The sequence below is a fragment of the Nannobrachium achirus genome, assembly GCF_963921795.1.
Source record: "Nannobrachium achirus genome assembly, chromosome: 2".
NCBI classification, from domain to species: Eukaryota; Metazoa; Chordata; class Actinopteri; order Myctophiformes; family Myctophidae; genus Nannobrachium; species Nannobrachium achirus.
The window spans coordinates 51,489,082-51,509,993 of record NC_137811.1 but is presented as its reverse complement, the minus strand read 5'-3'; the positions used below and the strand labels follow the sequence as shown (position 1 = coordinate 51,509,993).

The 20,912-nt window shown below is 42.2% G+C and overlaps 1 protein-coding gene across 2 annotated transcripts; it reads right to left on the bottom strand.

Annotated features, from left to right (window-relative positions):
- Positions 1-8,886: 8,886 nt before the first annotated feature.
- On the bottom strand, positions 8,887-20,912 carry cep76 (centrosomal protein 76; the record flags this gene model as incomplete). 2 transcript variants are annotated; one of them, XM_080749765.1, is made up of 13 exons in its annotated part: positions 20,774-20,912; positions 18,141-18,320; positions 17,986-18,031; positions 17,665-17,889; positions 16,318-16,503; positions 15,745-15,842; positions 14,637-14,765; positions 13,906-14,091; positions 11,911-12,077; positions 11,202-11,361; positions 10,196-10,369; positions 9,759-9,976; positions 8,887-9,025 (listed from the first exon to the last, which is right to left on the bottom strand). In XM_080749765.1, exons 1-13 carry the CDS (start codon positions 20,834-20,836, stop codon positions 8,887-8,889), a joined length of 1,971 nt encoding a protein of 656 aa, XP_080605891.1. In that variant the 5' UTR covers positions 20,837-20,912. The 2 variants fall into 2 exon arrangements, with proteins under 2 accessions (XP_080605891.1, XP_080605890.1); XM_080749764.1 differs by having other exon boundaries at positions 17,986-18,070; positions 18,165-18,320.

The window sequence follows — 20,912 nt, the reverse complement described above, 5'->3', positions numbered from 1 at the left end:
CAGACAGCATCTTTATTTTTTGCTGGGTTGCTTGCTCTTTTCCACACAATCTCTCTCTCTCTCGCACACATGTGCACACACACACACACACACACACACACACACACACACACACACACACACACACACACACACACACACACACACACACACACACACACACACACACACACACACACACACACACACACACACACACACACACACACACACACACACACAATTCAGGATAGACAGTGCAGTTCAGCCCGCCTTTCTTTTCAGGCTGTACAGTCTGCAGAGATACTTCTGCGTTCGGACATCTTTCTGTTGCTGCAGTCTGTCTTCCTCTCTCTCACTCAGCAGTGCAGGCAGCATCATAGGGGCTTGCTTTGTCCCTGGCCTGTGGTCTTGACCAGCTGGTCCGTCATCCACACCCTCACCTACACTCCTCCCAGCATCTCACTCCATTCTCAAGTTTCAAGTCTTTAATCGCAATCTGCCTCTCTATTCTATCACTTTGCTATTTCTCATTTTCACACTTGGGCCTCTTTCTCACTCTGTCCTCTTCACCCGTATCCCTTTCTCCTTCCCTTCCTCTTCTCCGTAAATCCATGGACGCTTTCAGTTCTCGCCAACCTTTTTCCCCTTCGTTGGACTGACCTTGCGTTCAGTGGCAGGAGCCAAGGTTTTTTTTGGAAGAACCCACATAGCACATTTGTTTGTCCCTCTCTGCGATTAAAGACAACACTCAGCGATTCTAATAGACTCCAGACGAGAGGCCTCCTTTGAATTGGTTTAAAAAGAGGCCAGCAGAGTCTCTCTCACTTTCCTCTCATCTCCTCCTCTTGTCTTTGTGCACACTGACAAAAGAATCTCTCTGGTGTGCCATGGGACCAGATGTACCAGGCCAGTAGAGTAGATGCAATGTGCTGGCCCCTGGAAGCCCCAGTGCTGGAAAATCCGGAATTCCTCCTGTTTTAGGACAGTAAATATTGTTCCCTGTCCAGAAAAAGAGACATCACAGGGAGGGTGGTGACCCCATTAAAGTGCTTGGTCTGATGACTGAGTGTGTGGTAGTTACCAGCTAACAGTTCCAATTGTAACATCAATCATACCATATCACAGGAAAGAGTTGAAGATTTTGTTATGTACCCACGCACAGTAAAACAATAAATAAAAGCTAATTGTAATTGTTGCTGTTTTACGAGTAATCAGGAAATGTTGTACATTCATCTTTTGGCCCATCCTTTCATGTATTATTTTGTTTTACATGCATACCCATTTTTTTACCCAGTACCAATCACCTAAGCTGTAGTCCTGGTTTCTTCTCTCCCTCTGCCACGCCTGGGGAGGCCAGGGGGGGCGGCCAGGGGGAGGCATTATAGAAACCAGGACTACTGCATGTTTTTGTGAGGGTATCTACGCTAGGAGACACGGGGAGAACATGCAAACGCCACACAGAAAGGCCCTTTCACCAACCTCACCCAGGGTGTGAGCACTGATGACGCAGGGGAGAGAACACGCCCCCAACGCCCACAGCGTCCCCTGCCGGGAATCAAACCAAGGACCCTCTAGCTGTGAGGCAACAGTGCTAACAACTGCGCCACTGTGCCCACACTCTAAACCTACCCAGTGCACAAAAATGTGTGGAAATCCAGCATCATCATGAGTTTTATGGTTAATTTTCTCTTTCAGTTCTCACATATTATCTGTCTTGATTTCTACCACCAGCACCCAGTGCAACCCTACATCCCTGCCGCTACACGCAGACAATCTATACTTACATTCCTCCTATTGCCGCATCCCACTTCCAAGCCCATTCACGCCCCACTTCACATCCACCTCAACTCATAGCTAGATCAGATGTATGTCCGAGATCAGATGTATGTCGGTAGAACTCACGGAATAAAACCGACCACAACCCTATGCCGTCCGCTCATTCGCTAGAGAGCAAGAGAGAGAGAGAGAGAGAGTCTCAGGTTACAAGAGGGAAGGGGGGGGTCAGAGAGAGAGAGAGAGAGAGAGAGGAGAGAGAGAGAGAGAGAGAGAGAGAGAGAGAGAGAGAGAGAGAGAGAGAGAGAGAGAGAGAGAGAGAGAGAGAGAGAGAGAGAGAGAGAGAGGTCAGCTGCACAGGGGACACACAAACAAACACACACACACTCAAAATACATGAAGAAACAGTGCTTTTTGTGGGCAACATGGCTTGGAGCAGTTGTGCGTGTGTGCATGTGAGCACGCGAAGCGTGCAAACTCTAGGATTCGCCCGCCAAAGGCGGGCGATATTCTAGTAGAAAACAATACAGAACCAGAATTGAAGTCATGCAGGGGTCAGTGGTTCCCTCGTGAGAGGAGTATAGATGTTCTCTGGCTTGTTCTCTCTCTCTCCGACCAGCATGGGAGTGTAGAATCAAGATTGGCCTAACATAATAGAGATATTGCACCACAGAAAGAAACTGCAGTGGAAATGTTACTGAACTGGCTGATGTACTGAGTTTTAGCTTTGTTCTGCACAGGATAAAATGTATGCATAAAAGGATAATCGGTGTGTGTGTGTGTGTGTGCGTGCGTGCGTGTGTGTGTGGGTTTGTTTGTGTATGTGCTATGTGTTTCGTCTTCAATTCATATGAAAACACTACCTTCCTTTATGCATAAATAATAGCATAAATAATCAAAGTTGAGTGAATGAAACAGCAATAACACGCCTATAGATAAGAAGTCGATGAAACCATCGGGGGAGTTGTTGCTCAAGGGAAGGAAGGGGGTGAGAAACTGTGCCCGTCTCTCCTGTTGCTCTCTTTGCGGTTTCCTTTTCTTCCCTTGCATCTCAACAACAAGCTCATTAAACTGCAAGTAAACTGACATTTCACCCTCACTTCTCTCTCTCCCGTTCTCATTCCACATCATTAAGCAGCAGCGTGATGCTCAAAGGTAGTTTGGCGAAGTATTTGAGAGAAATGTCTGGCCCGGAAAGCAGGCGTTTTGATGAGCTCGTCACTCCCTCACCCCAAACATGCCTCATTAATAGTTCAGTCGAACCACCTTTCGGTCTCCACCCTCGCTTCTCTCTTTCTCTCAGTTTTTCATCCTCTCTCTCTCTCTCCATCTCCCACACCCCCCTCCATGTTTTTTTTTCACCACACTAATTAGCTGTTTCTCCCTCTTCTGTGCTTCCTCAGTCACATCTCAAAGGGAGACGGATATGATTTTTTCTTTAACCCAAAGGCCAACTTAATCAGCTGAATTAATGACTTTATTACCCGTTAGGCTTCGGGCCATGCAACACATTTCACTCCAATGCCCAATGCTCCTCACTCTCTTTCTCTCTCTTTCTTTACCCCCTGCAGGATTTTTTACATTTCAAAAACAGAAAGATGGATGGATAGATATATAGAGAGATAGAGTACAATATAATGATCTATGATAAATTAACAGATATCCAGCTATAGGTATATCCTAATGACTATTTTACACAATCAGCTTAAACCCTCGGAGACAGTCATAATTTAAAATATGAACTCTGTGTGTGTGTGTGTGTGTGTGTGTGTGTGTGTGTGAGAGTGTGTGTGTGTGTGTGTGTGTGTGTGTGTGTGTGTTAAATATCTTACATCATGACATGTAATTAAATGTCCCTGATTCAGCATCACTGTGTGTTTGTGTTACTAGTATGTCCCGGGTATAAAACAAGGAATGTGTACTTCTTTTTTTCTGAAACAATAAATGAAAATAATTCATAAACCTTTCGTGTATTCATTCTGCTGCAGTGACAGCAGATTGAAACACACAAGGAGAATCACAAAGAAATCCATCTAAATTCCATTCTTTTAATAGCAAATGTTAATTAGTTGATATATCATAGTCTGTCAGTAGATATATTACCACAATAGAAAAACACTGCTGATAAGGAGATGCACCATTAGTCTTCTCATTTACCTGACAAATCTTACAGAGCCCAAGGCCTGTATTCAGAGTAAGGTCCAGACAATGACATCAATAAAATGAGGAAGTATCACAGCTGTTAGTCTTTGAACCACAATTAATTGTGCTAGTAGCCTATACAAGAAACAGATTTCCTTCAATCAATCAGCATTCAGTCAGCTACTTCAGATGTTTTTGTACAATGTGCATAGAACAGATTTTTAGGATGGATGGATGGTTTAGATAAATCAGTATACCAGTGTCCTTTTTTCTGGTCTGTGTGTCTGTCAATGTTTGGATGATCAGTGCTGCTCATGCACTCTAATGGATAAAACGTAATTATAGTATTAACTCTGTCACAGAATTCAAAGCTATTTCCATTTCTGTTAAATCACAGTGTCATTAGCTAACAAGAACAGATCTTCAAGCTAACAATGCATCACATATAATGAGCTTCAGGCCAAGGATAGGGAGTGGCAAATGCAACAGATCTGTATCTACAGTATAACAAGTGTAATGTGTAAATATGCTGTGATAACTGTTAGAAAATTCAATGCAAATAGCCAATCAAATCTTATTAAAATATTAGCTATCCAAGGCCTTGAGGCTGAGGTCCACTTTGTAAGCCATCATTGACCAGTGCAGGTAATGTAATCCTGTGTGAACTGACTAGTACACACACACACACACACACACACACACACACACACACACACACACACACACACACACACACACACACACACACACACACACACACACACACACACACACACACACACACACACACACACACACACACACACACACACACACACACACACACACACACACTTTACTATCTGTAGAAAATGCACAATTTATTTAGAATTAATCCCCCAAATCAACAATCCATTGCCCGTATCTATTTTGGCTCCAACCTTATAGGGTAATAATAAATAATAATTGATCACAATTTCACAATAAATGTATATAGTCAGCAATATGTCAATACTTTAAAGACTGAAGGCATTATAAAGAAATAAGAGCTACTAATATGCCTAACAAGACTCCAAGCTAATATATTTCCCCCAATCAACACCATAATAATAATTGATAATGCAGTTATAATACTTGTAAATTGCCAGTGAATTATCCAAGATTGGAAAGTACTCATTATCAGGTTCTGCCACTTCACATGAGGAGGCTGATTATGAGCCAAGAACAGGTGTGTGCACGGTAATCCACAAATACAACTGAATTTACAACATCATTTCCACATAAGGGTTCATTCTATCTTCATGCTGGTTTATTACTAAACAATTTTCACTGCATAAAAATAGTGAATTACTCAAAAAATATATTTTTTTTAATGACCGTCTGTACTGTGAAAGAAATCTTTTTGTCAAATGACAAAACTATTCTTTATTAGTAAGAAAAGTTTCAATCCAATTACAGTACATTTTCTGGTAATAAAGTATGACGACAAGACTTTTTTTTGTTATACTTTTCACTGTCACACCTGAATGCAAACAGATAACGTCAGCGCCACAATTTGAGGTGAGAGTTAAACAAAGTGGAAAGGGAGTAAAAGACAGGAAAGGTGTGAGTGATGTTTTTGTTACTCTTTGGCACCAACATCCTCTTTCATACAATAGCACCTATCCCACAGGACCTATTAGTCAATTACACCTGAGCGCTGCTACTTAATATGGGCTGAATAAAAATACCTGAGTTTCCAGCATCAAACACTTCCTCCATTGTACATTCTTCCTGTGGTATAGGCCTACTGTAATAATGAGCAGAGGCGAGGTGTGTGTGTGCGTGTGTTGTATGTTGTGTGTGTGTGTGCGTGCGTGCGTGTGTTGTATGTTGTGTGTGTGTGTGAGAGAGAGAGAGTGAGAGAGAGCGCGCGCGTGCCTTTCAGAAAAAGGGTAGAATAATTCATTAGTCTCTCTTTCTTTCTCGCAGCCTCCCCCTGATCCTCGTGTTCAACAACTCCGGGGCAAACGCAGAATTGCAAATTAGCTCCCGGAAAAATTGAATTAATTGGCTGTCCTCACAGGCTTCTCGTCAAAGTTTTGGCTGATGTGTCAACGATTCCCCAGTACTCTAAACAGTACCGCACTGTGCAGAGGAAAGGGAAAACAAAGGAACAGAACACGGCACCGCCTCAAAACTGTGTCAATTAATAGAGCTCTTCAATCAGTGGCAAAACTTTCTGAGTTGACTTTTACCATGCAACCACACAACACAACTCACTCAACTGAGCAGCTGTCACACGTCACCCTTCCTGCAATTTCACAATCAATCTCCATTTACAAGTCAATGCTCAGCATCGCATTTCAAAGACTCTGAAGCCAGGAACAGTGACTTCATTCACTGTGGTTAAATGGCTTTTGATTGACCAGACTTAAACCATGTCCCTGGCTTTTCTTTTTTCTTTTCTTTTCTGGGAATTTATTTAGCATCTTCTATTATTTTGTAGAAAGGCATTTTGCACTGGTGGTAAACTCGTATACATGAGATTGATGAGAAGTACTGCTAATGTGCCTTATCGGTTCACCTCATTAATTGTGTCACACCAATTTCCAACCCTGATTTCATGGGTAGGTGGGGTTCTATATACGGTATACAAGTCATTTTCAGTTGTGCCTAGAATTTGAATGGGAGATAAAGCTACAATAAAACAAAATCCAACTAGACATGCTGAATTTCAGCATAAATAAATGTTCACTATAGTTGTGTGTGTTGTTGGAACAGGTTACAGTGCAGCCTAGGCTCTTCTCCTCGGGCCCACCTTACCGTTCATCACTGCGAAAGCGTGGGGTGGCTCAAAGTAGCTGACAGAGAACAGCATCTTGCAATGGGCCTGGTGTACAAGATACACTACACCTCCAAGATGTACCTGACAAACTACTTCCTAAAGGTCAAGGATGTCCACGATCACAACACCAGAGGCAGCTCCACTAATCATGTTCAACCTAGATTTAACACTATAAAAGGCTCTAATTTGTTTTCTAGCTATACCACCAACATGTGGAACGCCCTTACGCAAGCCTTAAAGGAGTGCAAATCCCTAGCCTCCTTCAAAATTGGTATGAAAAGTCACCTTCAGGCGGCTGCTACTGGAGACTTGTAAATAGACTAAGCCCCCATGTTTGACGGTACAGTTCACTGGTACAAGGTCAACTAAAAGGAGATCCTAGAAAAGACTAAGCTTATTTCCATAGGAAACCATTGAAGTATCACATATAACATTGAATGACAGATGGATAGAACACAGAACTATGCAGTAGATATAGTAAAACAAATAAAAAAAAAGTAAATAAAAATAAAATAAACAGTGCAAAAAATATATACAGTAGGTAAATTTGAGATACATAAAGTGTTTCCTGTGTAAATAAGCTGTAAAGCTTACTAGGATATCCTTTTAGTTGACCTTGTACCAGTGATTTGTGCTGTCTTTTTTCTATTGCAAACTGCTAATAAACTCTTCAATCAATCAATCAATCTCTGAAAATCCTTAATAATATGGATATAATACAGTATATAAATGTAGGCTGCATTGTGGACAGCTTAAAGCTGCTCATCATGCCAATGTTTAGCTTAACACACCATCTAGTGTTAAAAGAGTGTATTACAAATATATCACAACCCTGACTGACTGCAAAGAAAGAGATTAGAAACACCATACAACCACTAGATATCAACTGACTAAATACAAAAATAAGAATATATAACTTATTGGTTTATTTATTTATTAACCATAAATATGATTAGCTGTTTATGTCAATCAAACTGTTCATGTGCTATTCCACAGTGGCACTTATACAGACTTACTTGCACTTACAAAGTTTCATTTATTTAGAAAAAATAGATGCATGAATACAATCTTAGAGTGTAAACATGGTTGTCTCTATACAAATAATCGGTGAACTTAACTGTTCAGTACAAAAGTGTCAAAGAAAATATTATGTACACCACTGAAAACCTTTACAGTAGAATGTGAGCAATGCGCTTAAAATTGCAATCCATACGTTTTTTTTTTTAGAATAAAGCGTTAATTTAGAAAATGTATATATTAGAGTATGTTAATACATTGTACCGTAGCTCAACAGCAAACATATTAGTGCTTGCTCCCGGGTAGGACATGAAAGTTACAGATGGCAGATTTAAACAGGTGTTAGAAAAAGGAAAAGTGGTTCTTGAACCTTTCAGTTCAGAAGGCCACACTTGACTAAACTCAGTCACATAATGAGACCATGGCTTATTTCGGAATAGCACTCCTGCCATGTGAAAATCAATTTCAAATACGCTTATGGTCCATTCTGGATCCTGACCTGCAGCCCAGTATCTCTGTCAAAATATACTGATAGATTAACCTTGAGTCTTATACACTTCATCAAGTGACTGTATGCTCAGCGTGCACATTCTTTTTTGCACATTATGTCTAACCGCTACTGTATGTGGGCCCATCAATGTGCTACAACTTTCGCACCTCATGTAGTTGTCTGCTGGTCTTATGTGTACGTAGATATATTGATCTTTTTAAGTTCTCTTTGACATGATTAAACAATGTTAAAAAATAAATCTCCCTACTCTCCCTCTCCCCACACAACAAAATGAGGGAGCTTATGCAAAAACATCACTGATCTGTAAGTCAGTGATGTGAAAATAAAGTAGATTCTGATTCCACAGTCTCCGTCACTGTCCTGCCTAGTCTAGCATAGCTCTATCAGTCATGACTCCCATCTTCTGGCCATGTGTACTGTATGTGACCTCTGTATGAGTTTAATAAACTTAGGAACATGCCGTGGGATACTGCCTTGTGTCACCTTGTTCTCCAGGCCCACTGGTTGAGAAGTACTGCGGGAGAAAAGCTCTTAGGACCACAACAGATGATTCATTAATTGTCGACATGACCCATAGTTTACCAACCCGCGATCTAAAGCGCTGTTTATGAATGCACACGTGCAATAAGGGAAGAGAGTTTGACATCACTGTCAGTCAGAGAACAGAGCGGTACTTGCAGGCAAACATGAGCCAGACAGCGCAGGCGTTGTCGGGGTAGACAAACACCCGAACACGGACGGCCAGCCGCACGTGGTCTCCACGACAACACACAATCTCCTCGCAGAAGGAAGACCTGCACAAGCAACAACACAGTAACAGTCGTGTTACTATACTTGGTAGATCGACAGCCAATCCACTTAGAGCAAATGTAATTAGAATTAGAATATAAAAAATCACACCCGTGTGAACTGAGCGGTGGTCATGGAGGCTGCGCAACAGCAAAACAAATATATATATATATATTGTGTGTGTGTGTGTGTGTGTGTGGGTGTCTGGCCTGGCCTGAACAACAGCCCCCCTCCCTTAACATGTGTGGTCACAAAAGGTACTGTAGGCTACATACAGACAAGCATACAGACAGTCAGACAGACAGACAGACAGACCCACACACACGGCCACGTATAGGAGCGTTGTGACCACCGCTCAAAAACATGAAATATATTAAAATACAGAAAATAACCAAATGAAGGCAATTCCATTGAAACCCACTTTCCTGTTTACACCATTTAGGCCTAACCTATAGAATAGGGCTAAATCAGAAATCAGCCTACAAAACAAATATGTTGCTACATACTGTACATGTACTGTAAGCCCCTCCCAAACAGAAAAATGTGTTCCCGGCCTGAATGGGTTAACAACTTAAACACTCTACTCTTGCAAAATACTTGAGTTACAACTGTAGTGAGACCGCTGTTTATACACCAAATCTCTCATACTGGGGTTCAAGTGGTTAAAATCATATCCCCCATTTAAAATGAATGCATTAACAATCACAGAGCGAGAGCAGTCCTGTCACATGGCCTCACCTGAGGCAGGTGGCGAAGGCCCTGCGAGCGTTGCGATGCAGGAAGTGGATGGGGAAGCCTTTGAAGGTGTGCCCGTCTGGCACCGCCCTCCTCACTGCGTCCTGGAACTCCTCGTTGCCACAGGAGACGCCGGTGCAGCGCTCCAGCTCGTAGGCTGACAGGGCAGAGGAAAGCAGGTAGGACAGATGGTCGTCCCACACAGTCGCCAGTTCCAGGTCCTGGAAGCAGAAATTATTCATTTCTTTACTGTTGAGTAGTGATGGTTTTATAAGACTGTTTCTTCTTTGCTTTATTAGGCAGGGCAATGTAGCAAGAGGGGAAACTTAAGTGCAGAGAGGGAGAAAGGAGCATGTCCAACACCTGTGTCCCAGATGGACGCATGCTTATGTCTGGTAGGTCACCACAATACAAAGAGTAAGGGTCAGGCAGCGTTTTACCTTCCTGTGTTCAGATATGAGGTAGCGCATCTCTAACTCCAGTTGGTTGCTGGCAGCAGCCGGTTCCAGAGAAGGAGCGGACAGAGGAGGCAGAGGGGGCAGAGAAGTAGTGGATCCTGGGGAACAAACTGACCTCAGGGCCTCCTCACTCATCGCCTTCCATCGGGACGGGTTCTGAGTGTAAAAGTAGGTTGGAGACATAATTATGAATTCATCAACCAACATTAGTCTGTCTCTTCCTTGAAAATCAAACAATCATATGAAACTGAGGTATTTTTGTTCCGCTTTGAATAGTTTCAATGGGAGCGCTGTGTTTGTACAATATGCTGGAAACAGCAGTAATGTGACGAAGATGTTGCCAGCAGTCTGGACAGAGTGACACCTCGTTTCCATATAGCTCTGGTAAGATATGTGACACAACCACAACCACCATTTGGACATGATTTGGCACAGAGAGTGAGAGACAGACAGAGAGAGAGAGAGAGAAAGAGAGAGAGAGCAAGGGACCCACAAATCGGCCTATATTATATTAGGCCTATATATAGCCTATAGGATATACATTATACAACAGTGACTCTCCTTTACTTTTATGACTGTGAGCAACTCCTCACAACACTATGCACGATCGAGGGAGCGGTGATCAGAAATTAAATCAATGAGGGTTAGGGTTAGAGTGGACGGTCGGGAGGGGGATTTAACCTATTATATATAACTATGGATTAAACCCGCACATGGTTCTATATACCACAATGTTTCATTGACTGTATTTGAGACGGATGGATTCACAACAACTGTGAAGCGTTTGCTGTAGCGAATCGAAACCACCGTTTTTTGGGGGATTTGCATTTGTTTCTTTGATTCGCAAAAGAATACGGATGCGTCTTCACACATGCCCAAACGATGTGTATTTTCTGACAATACGCTACAGGATTCGTTTTGATCGCAATAAAACATGCCTGTGTGAATGCTGGCTAAGTGTTATTACCCCCCTCCACCCTGTTTTCACCTGTAAGTCAAAGACACAGAGCTCCACAGCATCAGAGGGCTGGCAGTTGGCTAAGAAGATCTGGTGGTTGAAGACACAGCCCACGGTGCGGTATGGGGACGTGGGCTTGGGTTGGGGTGCCAGAGGTGGTGCATCTGGGTCTATTGCCTGATGCAGGTACCTGGCGACACATACAAGCCTATTCAGTGCCTCCAGGACCACAACCAACACACCAAATCTATATCTTTTATTGGAAGTCCATAAACAACAAAAAGGCTTGCACACTGAAAAAATAACAATGTGGTTCTTTAGATACAAAGAAATTGCAATCAATTACAACAAACAAAGGCAGGAAAGAAACAGGCCTATAATTGACTCCTAAATGTATTTTATTTAATAGCACCTTTGATAAATTATGTATAGCTCAAGTTGCTCTACAGTACAGACAGACAAAATAGAAGACAATATAAAAGGCTATATTTGGACTGTAACAACGACTGTAGATCCCATGTCACAAATGCTAATATACAACATAAATGTGGGAAAGGTTAACCATCTATTTCCCAACTATGTGCATATGCCCAATGCCCCAGTTCAGATCGATTGATCAACCCGCCGAGGAGAAAAACGGATGAGGACAGCCGAACGGACAAGAGGTTTCTTCATTTTATAGCAGGATGTACAGTATACCAACACATATAGCTGTAAACCGAAACACTACAAATCAAACCTATGTGCAGTCAGACTCTCCCAGAAGGTGATGCTGCCATCAGTTCCACGAGTCATGACCCAGGTGTGTGGACCAACCTTGGCCTTGGTGCCCACACACACAAAGGCATCCAAGCCAAAGCCTAGTAGGAGACTACATAGCAGGGTGGCATGATCCTCACAGTCACCCTGGGGGAAAAGAACATAACCCATACAACACATTAAACTTTAAAGTCATTCAACATACGGTATGCCATGTTTTTGCTATTAAATTCAGCTTATAGCATTTGCTAGATGTTATCTGCCTTCTCTTTAACTAATGTTTCCTCTATATTTCCCACTGTATTGTGCCATAAAGCAGAAATGAGGGTCACAGTGGATGAGGATGACTGAATAAAATCATGTCTGGGTAATGGGTCATTTTGCTCTACTACACTATCATAGCAAGGCTTTGTGATATGGTGTTTCCCCTCTTAACAAACAAATATATAAATGAAATGTTGGTGATGTTGTGCATCTTCCTATCGTCACATCATTACTGTCTGTTCCATAAGATATAAATTAGAGCATGGTGAGCTGGTGACATTTTTATTCTGAAGTCATCATGTACTGTATATAGATTACACTGCTGTTTAAGCAGCCCGTTCCTCTTGACACAAGCAGACATTCTGACATCCTGGTGGAATGCACAGCAGAATTAGCTGATCTACAAGCTCAAAACAAGTCAGAGCATGTTGTGAGCTAGTAGATTGGCAATTGTTGGCACGTGACATCATGCGCAAACCAAGTATATATGAGGCATGAGAAATGCTGAAGGCATAAAATAAAAGTCAACTGTAAATCCAATAGTTTCTGTTATGAAATTGCCCATGACACTAAGCAACTCTTATTTCAGTTGTACAACTTTTCCAGTAAGAGGCTGGGGATGTGTTACTGCTGTATGCTTGGCTTAGGCTGTGGGGAAGTCAGAATGATAGATGATTCCCAGACATGATAATATGGACGGCAGCTTCGGAAGAGGCCGGGGACTGACGAGGGTAAATTAATTTCCCCTGGAATGAAAGTAATAAATCACAGCTGACAAGGGCCACTTTGTGAGAGGTGTGTTGTGTCTGCCAGCCATGCAGAGAGACAAGGAGGCAGAAGATTTTATTCTGTGGTGGTCCAGGGAAATTCCCTAATATCTAGTCTGACATGAAAACACATCAGTCAACTCTGCAAACTCCCAAGACTTTGTTTCTTAGGATGACACAATCAATGCAACTAACTTTAAAGTGAGAGCAGTACTACTACCACTTGTTATTGCTGTTTTACTTTAACAACAGTAGTAGCAGCAGCAGCAGCAGCAGCACTTTTAATATATGATCAATAATGTAACAATATATTGGCTTTGGAAGGTTTGACCAAATATTATCACTAGTAGTAGTCACTAACCACAATAATAATACCAGCATATTATACAATCTCAATATCCTCAATACCACAGTACTCTGAAAACCAAAGCCAGCAACTGCAGAGTAAACATACTTTGTACACACAAAATATATTCCTTGCCATCACTCTAGATTGTGCAGATGATGCAAATCAAGTAGTTTATACTAGCCCCATCTGTGAACTCGCGCATCAATGTATCTCCGGACTCGGTCAGGTCACATAGAATTGAACCCCATCAAAATAGAAAAATGATGACGCTATGGAACAGAATCCCAAGCTACTGTGTTGGGTAAGGTCACACATGGGGCTAGGTTTATAATAGCCTCTGGGCAATAGTATAATAACTACAAAGAAGTATGTTTTTAAGAGCCAGGGGGAAAGCACCACTTTGATTTGACTATAAGGCTATTTATATAATCATATGACCATGTCGTTCAACATACTGTAAGTAACTGATCAGTTATTATTAAAGCTATTATTAAAGCTTTTAAGTCAAAATTGCTTTTCCCCACTGATGCCCGACAACGTTGAGCCCTTCAATAGCTTCACACAATGTGGTTAAAACTGTTAACCGTTTCCTCACCTTGCCTCTACAGAGAAATGCCAGCAGAGTGCACCACTGCTCCTGCTTGCCTCCTCCAACCACAGGTGCCTTCTCGTGAGCCAGCAGACTGACAAAACGTGCTGCCTGCCGTGGGCTCTCCAGCAGACGACCAGCACGGAGGACACGCACATAAGAGCACACTGGCCTGTTTACGCCATTCTCATCCTGCACCAAACACACATGAACACCCAGACAAAGGGTAAAGGTACAAAGTTGAGTTAAACTTGAGTCAAACTGGGTACAAGTAGATGCTTTGTGGTTTTAAAAGACCACAACCTTAACTATAACCACTCTCTCCAAGGCACTAAAACAGTAGATATTAGTTGGGCTGCTGTGATGCGACCCATGCCTCCATGGGTGCAACACCATTAGAATGAGTCTGTCTGTGTAAAGGCAACACACCAGACTCATGTCGGCGTTGCAAAGTGTTGGAAAGCGTCTGCGGAATGCGTCTAAAAATCATACAATGATGTCCATACAGTGTTTTGTTTATATAGAAGTATACAATATAATAATATTATAACATATCCTAACTAGACCTAAAAAAAAAGATTGTACGTACATGACAAATAAATGTGATTGGTATAGAAGAAGGAAAAAAAGCTAAAGAAATGTATTACATGAAAAGGTAAGGAACCATGCATGATGCAACTGGTCTGTTTTCGCAGCAGATACAAAGAATCAGATACAGTATGAGAATAAGCTCCAACCTGTGCAAAGATCTTGACTAGTTTGGATTGGTGCGATGGACGGATCTCAAGAAACTCCCTCCACCACTGTTTGGCATAAACCAAGAAAAGCCTCTCCTTCTCTGCAGTCTTCTGGCGTTCCAGTGATTGCTGCATGCATGGGAAATTAATGAATGAGACAAATAAGCAATGTATGTTATCTGATTAACAACTTTCAACCGGGTAGCCCCATTTTGGGCATGTCAGAAGCATGTTCAAAATATTGTAAAATAATGGAAATAGCAGATATACAATCCTTTGAATGGAATAATACTCCAAACTGAATTGTGTTTTTTTAAGAAGTAGCCCATGTTTTATTTGCTTTTCATGTAAATGTCAATAGTATTAGTGAAATTATTTAATGATGGATAATGATTTGTTTAACTCATTTACATTAAAAAACGTCGAAGGAGAGATTGACACAGAGGAACATGTTGTCCCGCCCCCCAGTATCCGTTTCCCATCCCAAACCGGAAGCACGGTCTTTGGAGCACTTAGGAAAGGCCAATTAGCGATCCGATTTTTTATTGTTTTGAATTCAATCTAATTAATCTAATAGCTCTGGAAACTCGGGCGTGGCGGCCTGGAACAACAGGAATAACTCTGGGAAACAGGGATATGGTAGTAAATGAGTTAATAAAATAACCAAATGAACACATTGGACAAAGAATGTATCAATGAACCGAGGTAACCAAGTTTGAATCTAAAGTGTCATGCAAATTTAATGCAAAGTTTTGGTAATGACTTTCTGAGAGAGTGAATTCATGAATTCATTATTAAACAAATCAATGCAGGGAGAGAAGAAAATGTTCCTTACTCTTTAAGCTTAATTAATACTCCATCGTGGAATGGTGTCGCTTGCAAAAGAGAGCTTTCTTAAAGGCTAACAACGGGTCGATCGTATGATGCATTGTCAGCTGCTTGTAGATCAGGGTTTTTTTCGTTGAGTAACACTGTCATACAACACTACAGTATATAAAGGCTAACAACGGGTCGATCGTACGATGCATTGTCAGCTGCTTGTAGATCAGGGTTTTTTTCGTTGAGTAACACTGTCATACTACACTACAGTATATAAATGAGGTTTTACCTGTGTGGTGATTATCTCAGCACTCAGAGTCTCAGTCAGAGGAGGATAGAGTTCAAGGCTGACATTCAGCACACCAGCTGGTACCTTACACTCACTTCCTGAAGAAGACACACACAAATTAACCACATTAACCCTGGCATTCCTATTTCGGGCATTTATATGGCCAGGGGGCATAGGTATTAAAGATATTAAATAATAGTGAAAATGGCCAGCATCTATGGCCAACGTCACACAATAGGTTGAGAGTTTGTAGTTTTTATTTAATTTAATAATAAGCGGTTGATAAGTAAATAGTTGCTAAGACTTATGCTTCCATTTGAACACACAGCAGGTCAGGGGTCTTCAACAGGGGGTCCTCAGAGTTACTACAGGGGGTCCTCCAAATCTTTGTGTGATAGTAACTTTTTTCTCCTTTTTTATATTAACCACTTGAACCCTAGTGTCCATATTCTGAGAACTTCAGCCAATCTATGAAAAGGTTGTGGGGGTCCCTGCTTCATCTCTCTCTCAACTAAGGGGTCCTTGGCCTGAAAAGGTTGAAGACCCCTGCAGTAGGTTGAGCATTTCCCTCACCAACCCCCAGCAATTCCACAGCAATGCAGGTCTTTCCATTGGGCGAGCTGAGGACGGTCCTCCAGTCCAGGAAGTAGGAGGAGACCAGGGTGGTCTCACTGGACGTATCAGTCTTGATTAGTACCAAGTGGACTGGGTCACAGATAGACAGCATGGTGGTGGGGTCCGCCATCTTACTGCCCTCTCCTGCAAGGCATTGGCCAGAATAAACAGTAACAATATAGCACAGTTTTATTTAAAGTTGTACTATGTAACTTTTTTTATAAAACAAATCTTAAAATTCTCCTAACTATTAAATCACAAAAGTTTTAGAAGATCCGCGCCGTGAATTTCAGCCTGTAAAGCCTTCTCTGTATGTAAACTGAGATCCTTGCCGTGGACCGGATCTCGCGCCAAAATTGCGTCATCACACTACCGGCCAATCACAGCGAGGGTTATACAACTGCCGGCCAATCACAGCGCATCTTGAAGTGGGGTCGCTATGGCAGCCATATTTGTTGTCGCCCGTTTGTACCATCCCTTCTCTAGGTAATTTCGCCTACCAGGCAGGGTGAAGGAGTCCGTATCTCTGGAATTACTGAACGCACAGGAACAAGGGACCCCTTAAAAGATAGATCTCAGCGAGGTGGAGGCAGACGCGGGGGTCTGAAGGTACGAAAAACGTCCGGAAGACGCGGACGCGACCGCGGTTTGCTATAGGGCTAATGACCACTAGTTGGGCATCTTACACAGTATGGCTTTAAGTTCTTATGTACTTAAGGTTTGCCTTTTTACCTTTGTCACCTTTAACCACTCAACCACTTGAACCCCGACGTCCCCTATTCTGGGGGGGAACATCTGCCAAAAATAGTGGATGGCAGATGTACAAGCTCTCTGTATATGTTTTATTTTTATTTTTTAAAGATTTGTTTTGGGGCTTTTTGCCTTATTGGATAGGACAGTAGACTGACAGGAAACGGGGAGAGACAGGGAGTGACACGCGGCAAAGGTCGCCCGGATCGGGAATCGAACCGGCGACGCCGACAGGCATTGATGCCGAAATGGCAATGCCTATATGGTAGGCGCCTGGTCCACTAGGCCACCAGGAGCCCGTCTGTATATGTATTTTTGGCAAGGAGATTTGTTGTAGGGTGAAAAAAGAGCATAAAAAGTGTAGTTGCAACTCAAGTCCTTTTTTACTAAGTATAGACTTGAGTTAACGGTAAATGGTTATGCCCTATTTTATTGTTCGTTTGTTGTTCATTATTCGTTGTTACGCAAAAATAGCTGCCAACGAGTCACAATTGTAGATCTGCTATTCTTTGTTTATGCCAGGTTTAGAAGTGTTTAAAGAGGAAGTGGTGTTACCCATGCCATCTTTATGGATTTCTAGAAGGAAGCCCTCTTGCAGGTCCGGTTCACAGGCACAGGGCACCGGCTTTGAACGGAACCTCTGGTTGCGGAAATGCAGGTAGAGTGTAAAGGTAGAACACACCTGGCCGGGTAAGGGATCTGGTTCCTGGAGGTGCTCCAGGAAGGCCTTACCACCAACCACTTGTAGATAAAGGTACCGCCTTGTTGGGTCGATGGTAGCTGAGACAACAGGGAGGAAACCACAACCACTATTAACTAGGATTTCCAAAATGAAGGGACTCTCAAGAGACAGTACGTTCCCCATTATCTCCTTACTTTTATTTAATTGAGTCGGGTCTTTATCAACAAAGTGAGTAGCAGGCTTTGAAGGCGATCCTTTGTCGGTTTCTAGTGGAGATTCCTTATTCAAGCGGCAGAGAAAAGAGAGGTTAGAGGAGGACTGTGAAGCGACTGTGTGTGTAAATGTATACATTGCCGGCCGAGTGGTGTGCAACCTTGGTGAAATGTAGGTCCTTCATGACATCGTCCACAATGCCTCTCCGTTGCAGGGCATAAAGAAAGTCCGCCTCAGAGAGTGCATGACGTCCAGCGCCAAGGTCATCCCTCACAGTCTCAGCCAGAATGTCTCGGATCTTGCCATGGATGTTCATCTAAAAAATTAAATAAGACAAAAATAATAAAATGTATACGATAAATACCCTCTCCTTCCACACACAATTATTATTGGTCATCAGCCCACTGGTTATACCGAGTTAGAGGCTCCAATAGTCTCAATGTTTACCATGTGAATTGAAAGGAGAGGAATGTCCGCACAGACACAGATAATTGCTGTTCACATGCATTTTATTTAATCAACACAAACAAAGTTTCACCCATGCAAGGTCTTCATCAGTTGAAGCCTTTGCACGCGCAAAGTTGTTCAGGTTGTTTAAATAAAATATGGGAGAGCAGAGCAGCAATTTATCGTGTGTGGAAATTCCCTTTTCACTTGAATATTTTTGGTCCAGCATATGGCAACAACTTTTTCAAAGAAATGTACAGGGGATGTGCATATCCTATGCTTTTACCATAATGTTTTATTATGCTAATTAATCATGCAAGCTGGTAGTGTGCAGGTTACTTCCTTCTCTGATGTCGCCCGCTGATTTTAGCATACGCACACCTGCTTTTAAACTGTTTGAATCCAGGTGAATGAAAGCTCCTTTTTTTTTTTTTTTTAAACAATATTTTTATAGGTAAATTTTTGTTATTTAAAGAACAAGACATATACATTACACTCTGAATCATCAACCCCCACCCCTCCCTCCACCCCCCTCCCACAAAGTTACAATACAATTATGAAGCAAAAGACAAACAAACAAATAAAGAGAAACAAGAAAACAGAAAAAACAAGACAATGGTGTGTATCCGCGATCAACACTTATAAAATTGTGACACTAAGTCACTAACCACAATTCTATTCCCTCTCCCCCTCCCCCTCCTGTTGCAGTAGATTACCAACATTTGTATCATTTTGTAAGAAAGAATGAAAGCTCTTATACAATTATTGATTGTTGCAAAAATTGCTACATAACCGACTTGACTTCAACTTCATTGTGTGAGCCAGCCTCACACACTTACGTTAAAAGCTGATGCTTTTAGGAGGTTTTGACTTGAATCATGACTCATAAGCTAACAATAGTATAATAATTACTAGTAAGACGCCTCAGGGCAACATATATCTGGCCAGTGATGTATATCGGAACAGTTACCCATACAGTATATGGAGACCGGACCCCTGGTACCCATTTATGGAGATCCATGTATGGAGATATGCTGTGAGAGCCCAAACATGCTTATTCAGTTATTCGTTATGTGAAAGTCCTATGATGTCTATGACATCTGACATCATACCATTTTATGCACATACATAGAGATGGAGATCCCTGTCTGTAGAACCAGCCACACAGATATGAGCTGTCTTGGCCATACTGTATATGGATTCTGTTACAAGTCCTGTTAGATATGGGCTTAATATTGATGACATCAGGGAACTCCATATATGGGCATTAAAGTGATTCTGTTAGTGTGACATGACAGTGAAGCCAGAGCGTGATGTCAGAGCAGCAAAACCATTCTGTTAAGAGTGATTCCCCTGACATCAGAGCGACAACCCCATAGAACCACAGTGCCAGGCGTGACAGACAGAGATACACACATACGGACAAGCTGTGACCGTTTACATACTAATCTGCGACCTAGGGTCACAATCAACTAGTAAAGCCCGTATCAGAGTCGGGTCCGCGGTGGAAGGCTATCCACCGCGGTGTAGTGCCGTGTAGTCTTTTTGAGCGTTAACGTTGTAGTTTTATGACTCAAAAAGACTACACGGCACTACACCGCGGTGGATAGCCTTCCACCGCGGACCCGACTCTGATACGGGCTTGAGACGCCTCAGGGTGTCAAGCTAGGTCGCGCTTAATATTGATGACAACGGAACAGGGATCTCCATATATGGGCATAAAACGGACAAGGATGTAATTGTAATTAATTTGCAAGTGTGACTCGTGATGACATCAGTGATCTCCATATATGGGCATAAAAGTGACATCAAGCCAGAGTGTGATGTGAGAGCGGCAAACCCATTCTGTTAAGAGTGGTTACCCTGACATTAGTGACCTCAGAGCATGATGTCAGAGCGACAAACCCATAGAACCACAGTGTCAGGCGTGACAGACAGATACACACAGACAAGCTGTGACCGTTTTCATAGTAAACGTGCAACCTATGGTCGCAATTATACTTCTGATAATAGAATCAGTAATAATTGTAGCCAGTATAGGTTGATATGTTCTGGTGCTGCCTGAGAGTGACCAACAACATTACAGTGGAGAACACCCATTGCTGCAACGAATATATTAAAATATATAGGCCTACAGTAATATATCACAGCCATTATGGCTAGGGCTTAGCCCTGAATACAGGGACCGTCCTGTATTCAGGGCTTGTCTATAGGGCTATACCACAACACAGATCACCACTCAATATGTAAGAGGTACTTACAGGTAGCCTATAAAAAGAACTAAAACAATAACATTTCCACCACTGTCACAGTGTCACTTACCTTGATCAAATGGTTGTGAATTATTTGTTTCAGTTCAGAGGCTTTTTCTGGCGGTAGAGACATTATGACTTTTTGAGCTGCTTCTGGAGCCAGCTATAAGATGAAACCTGCAATATTATGAGAACTAATGACACTGCGG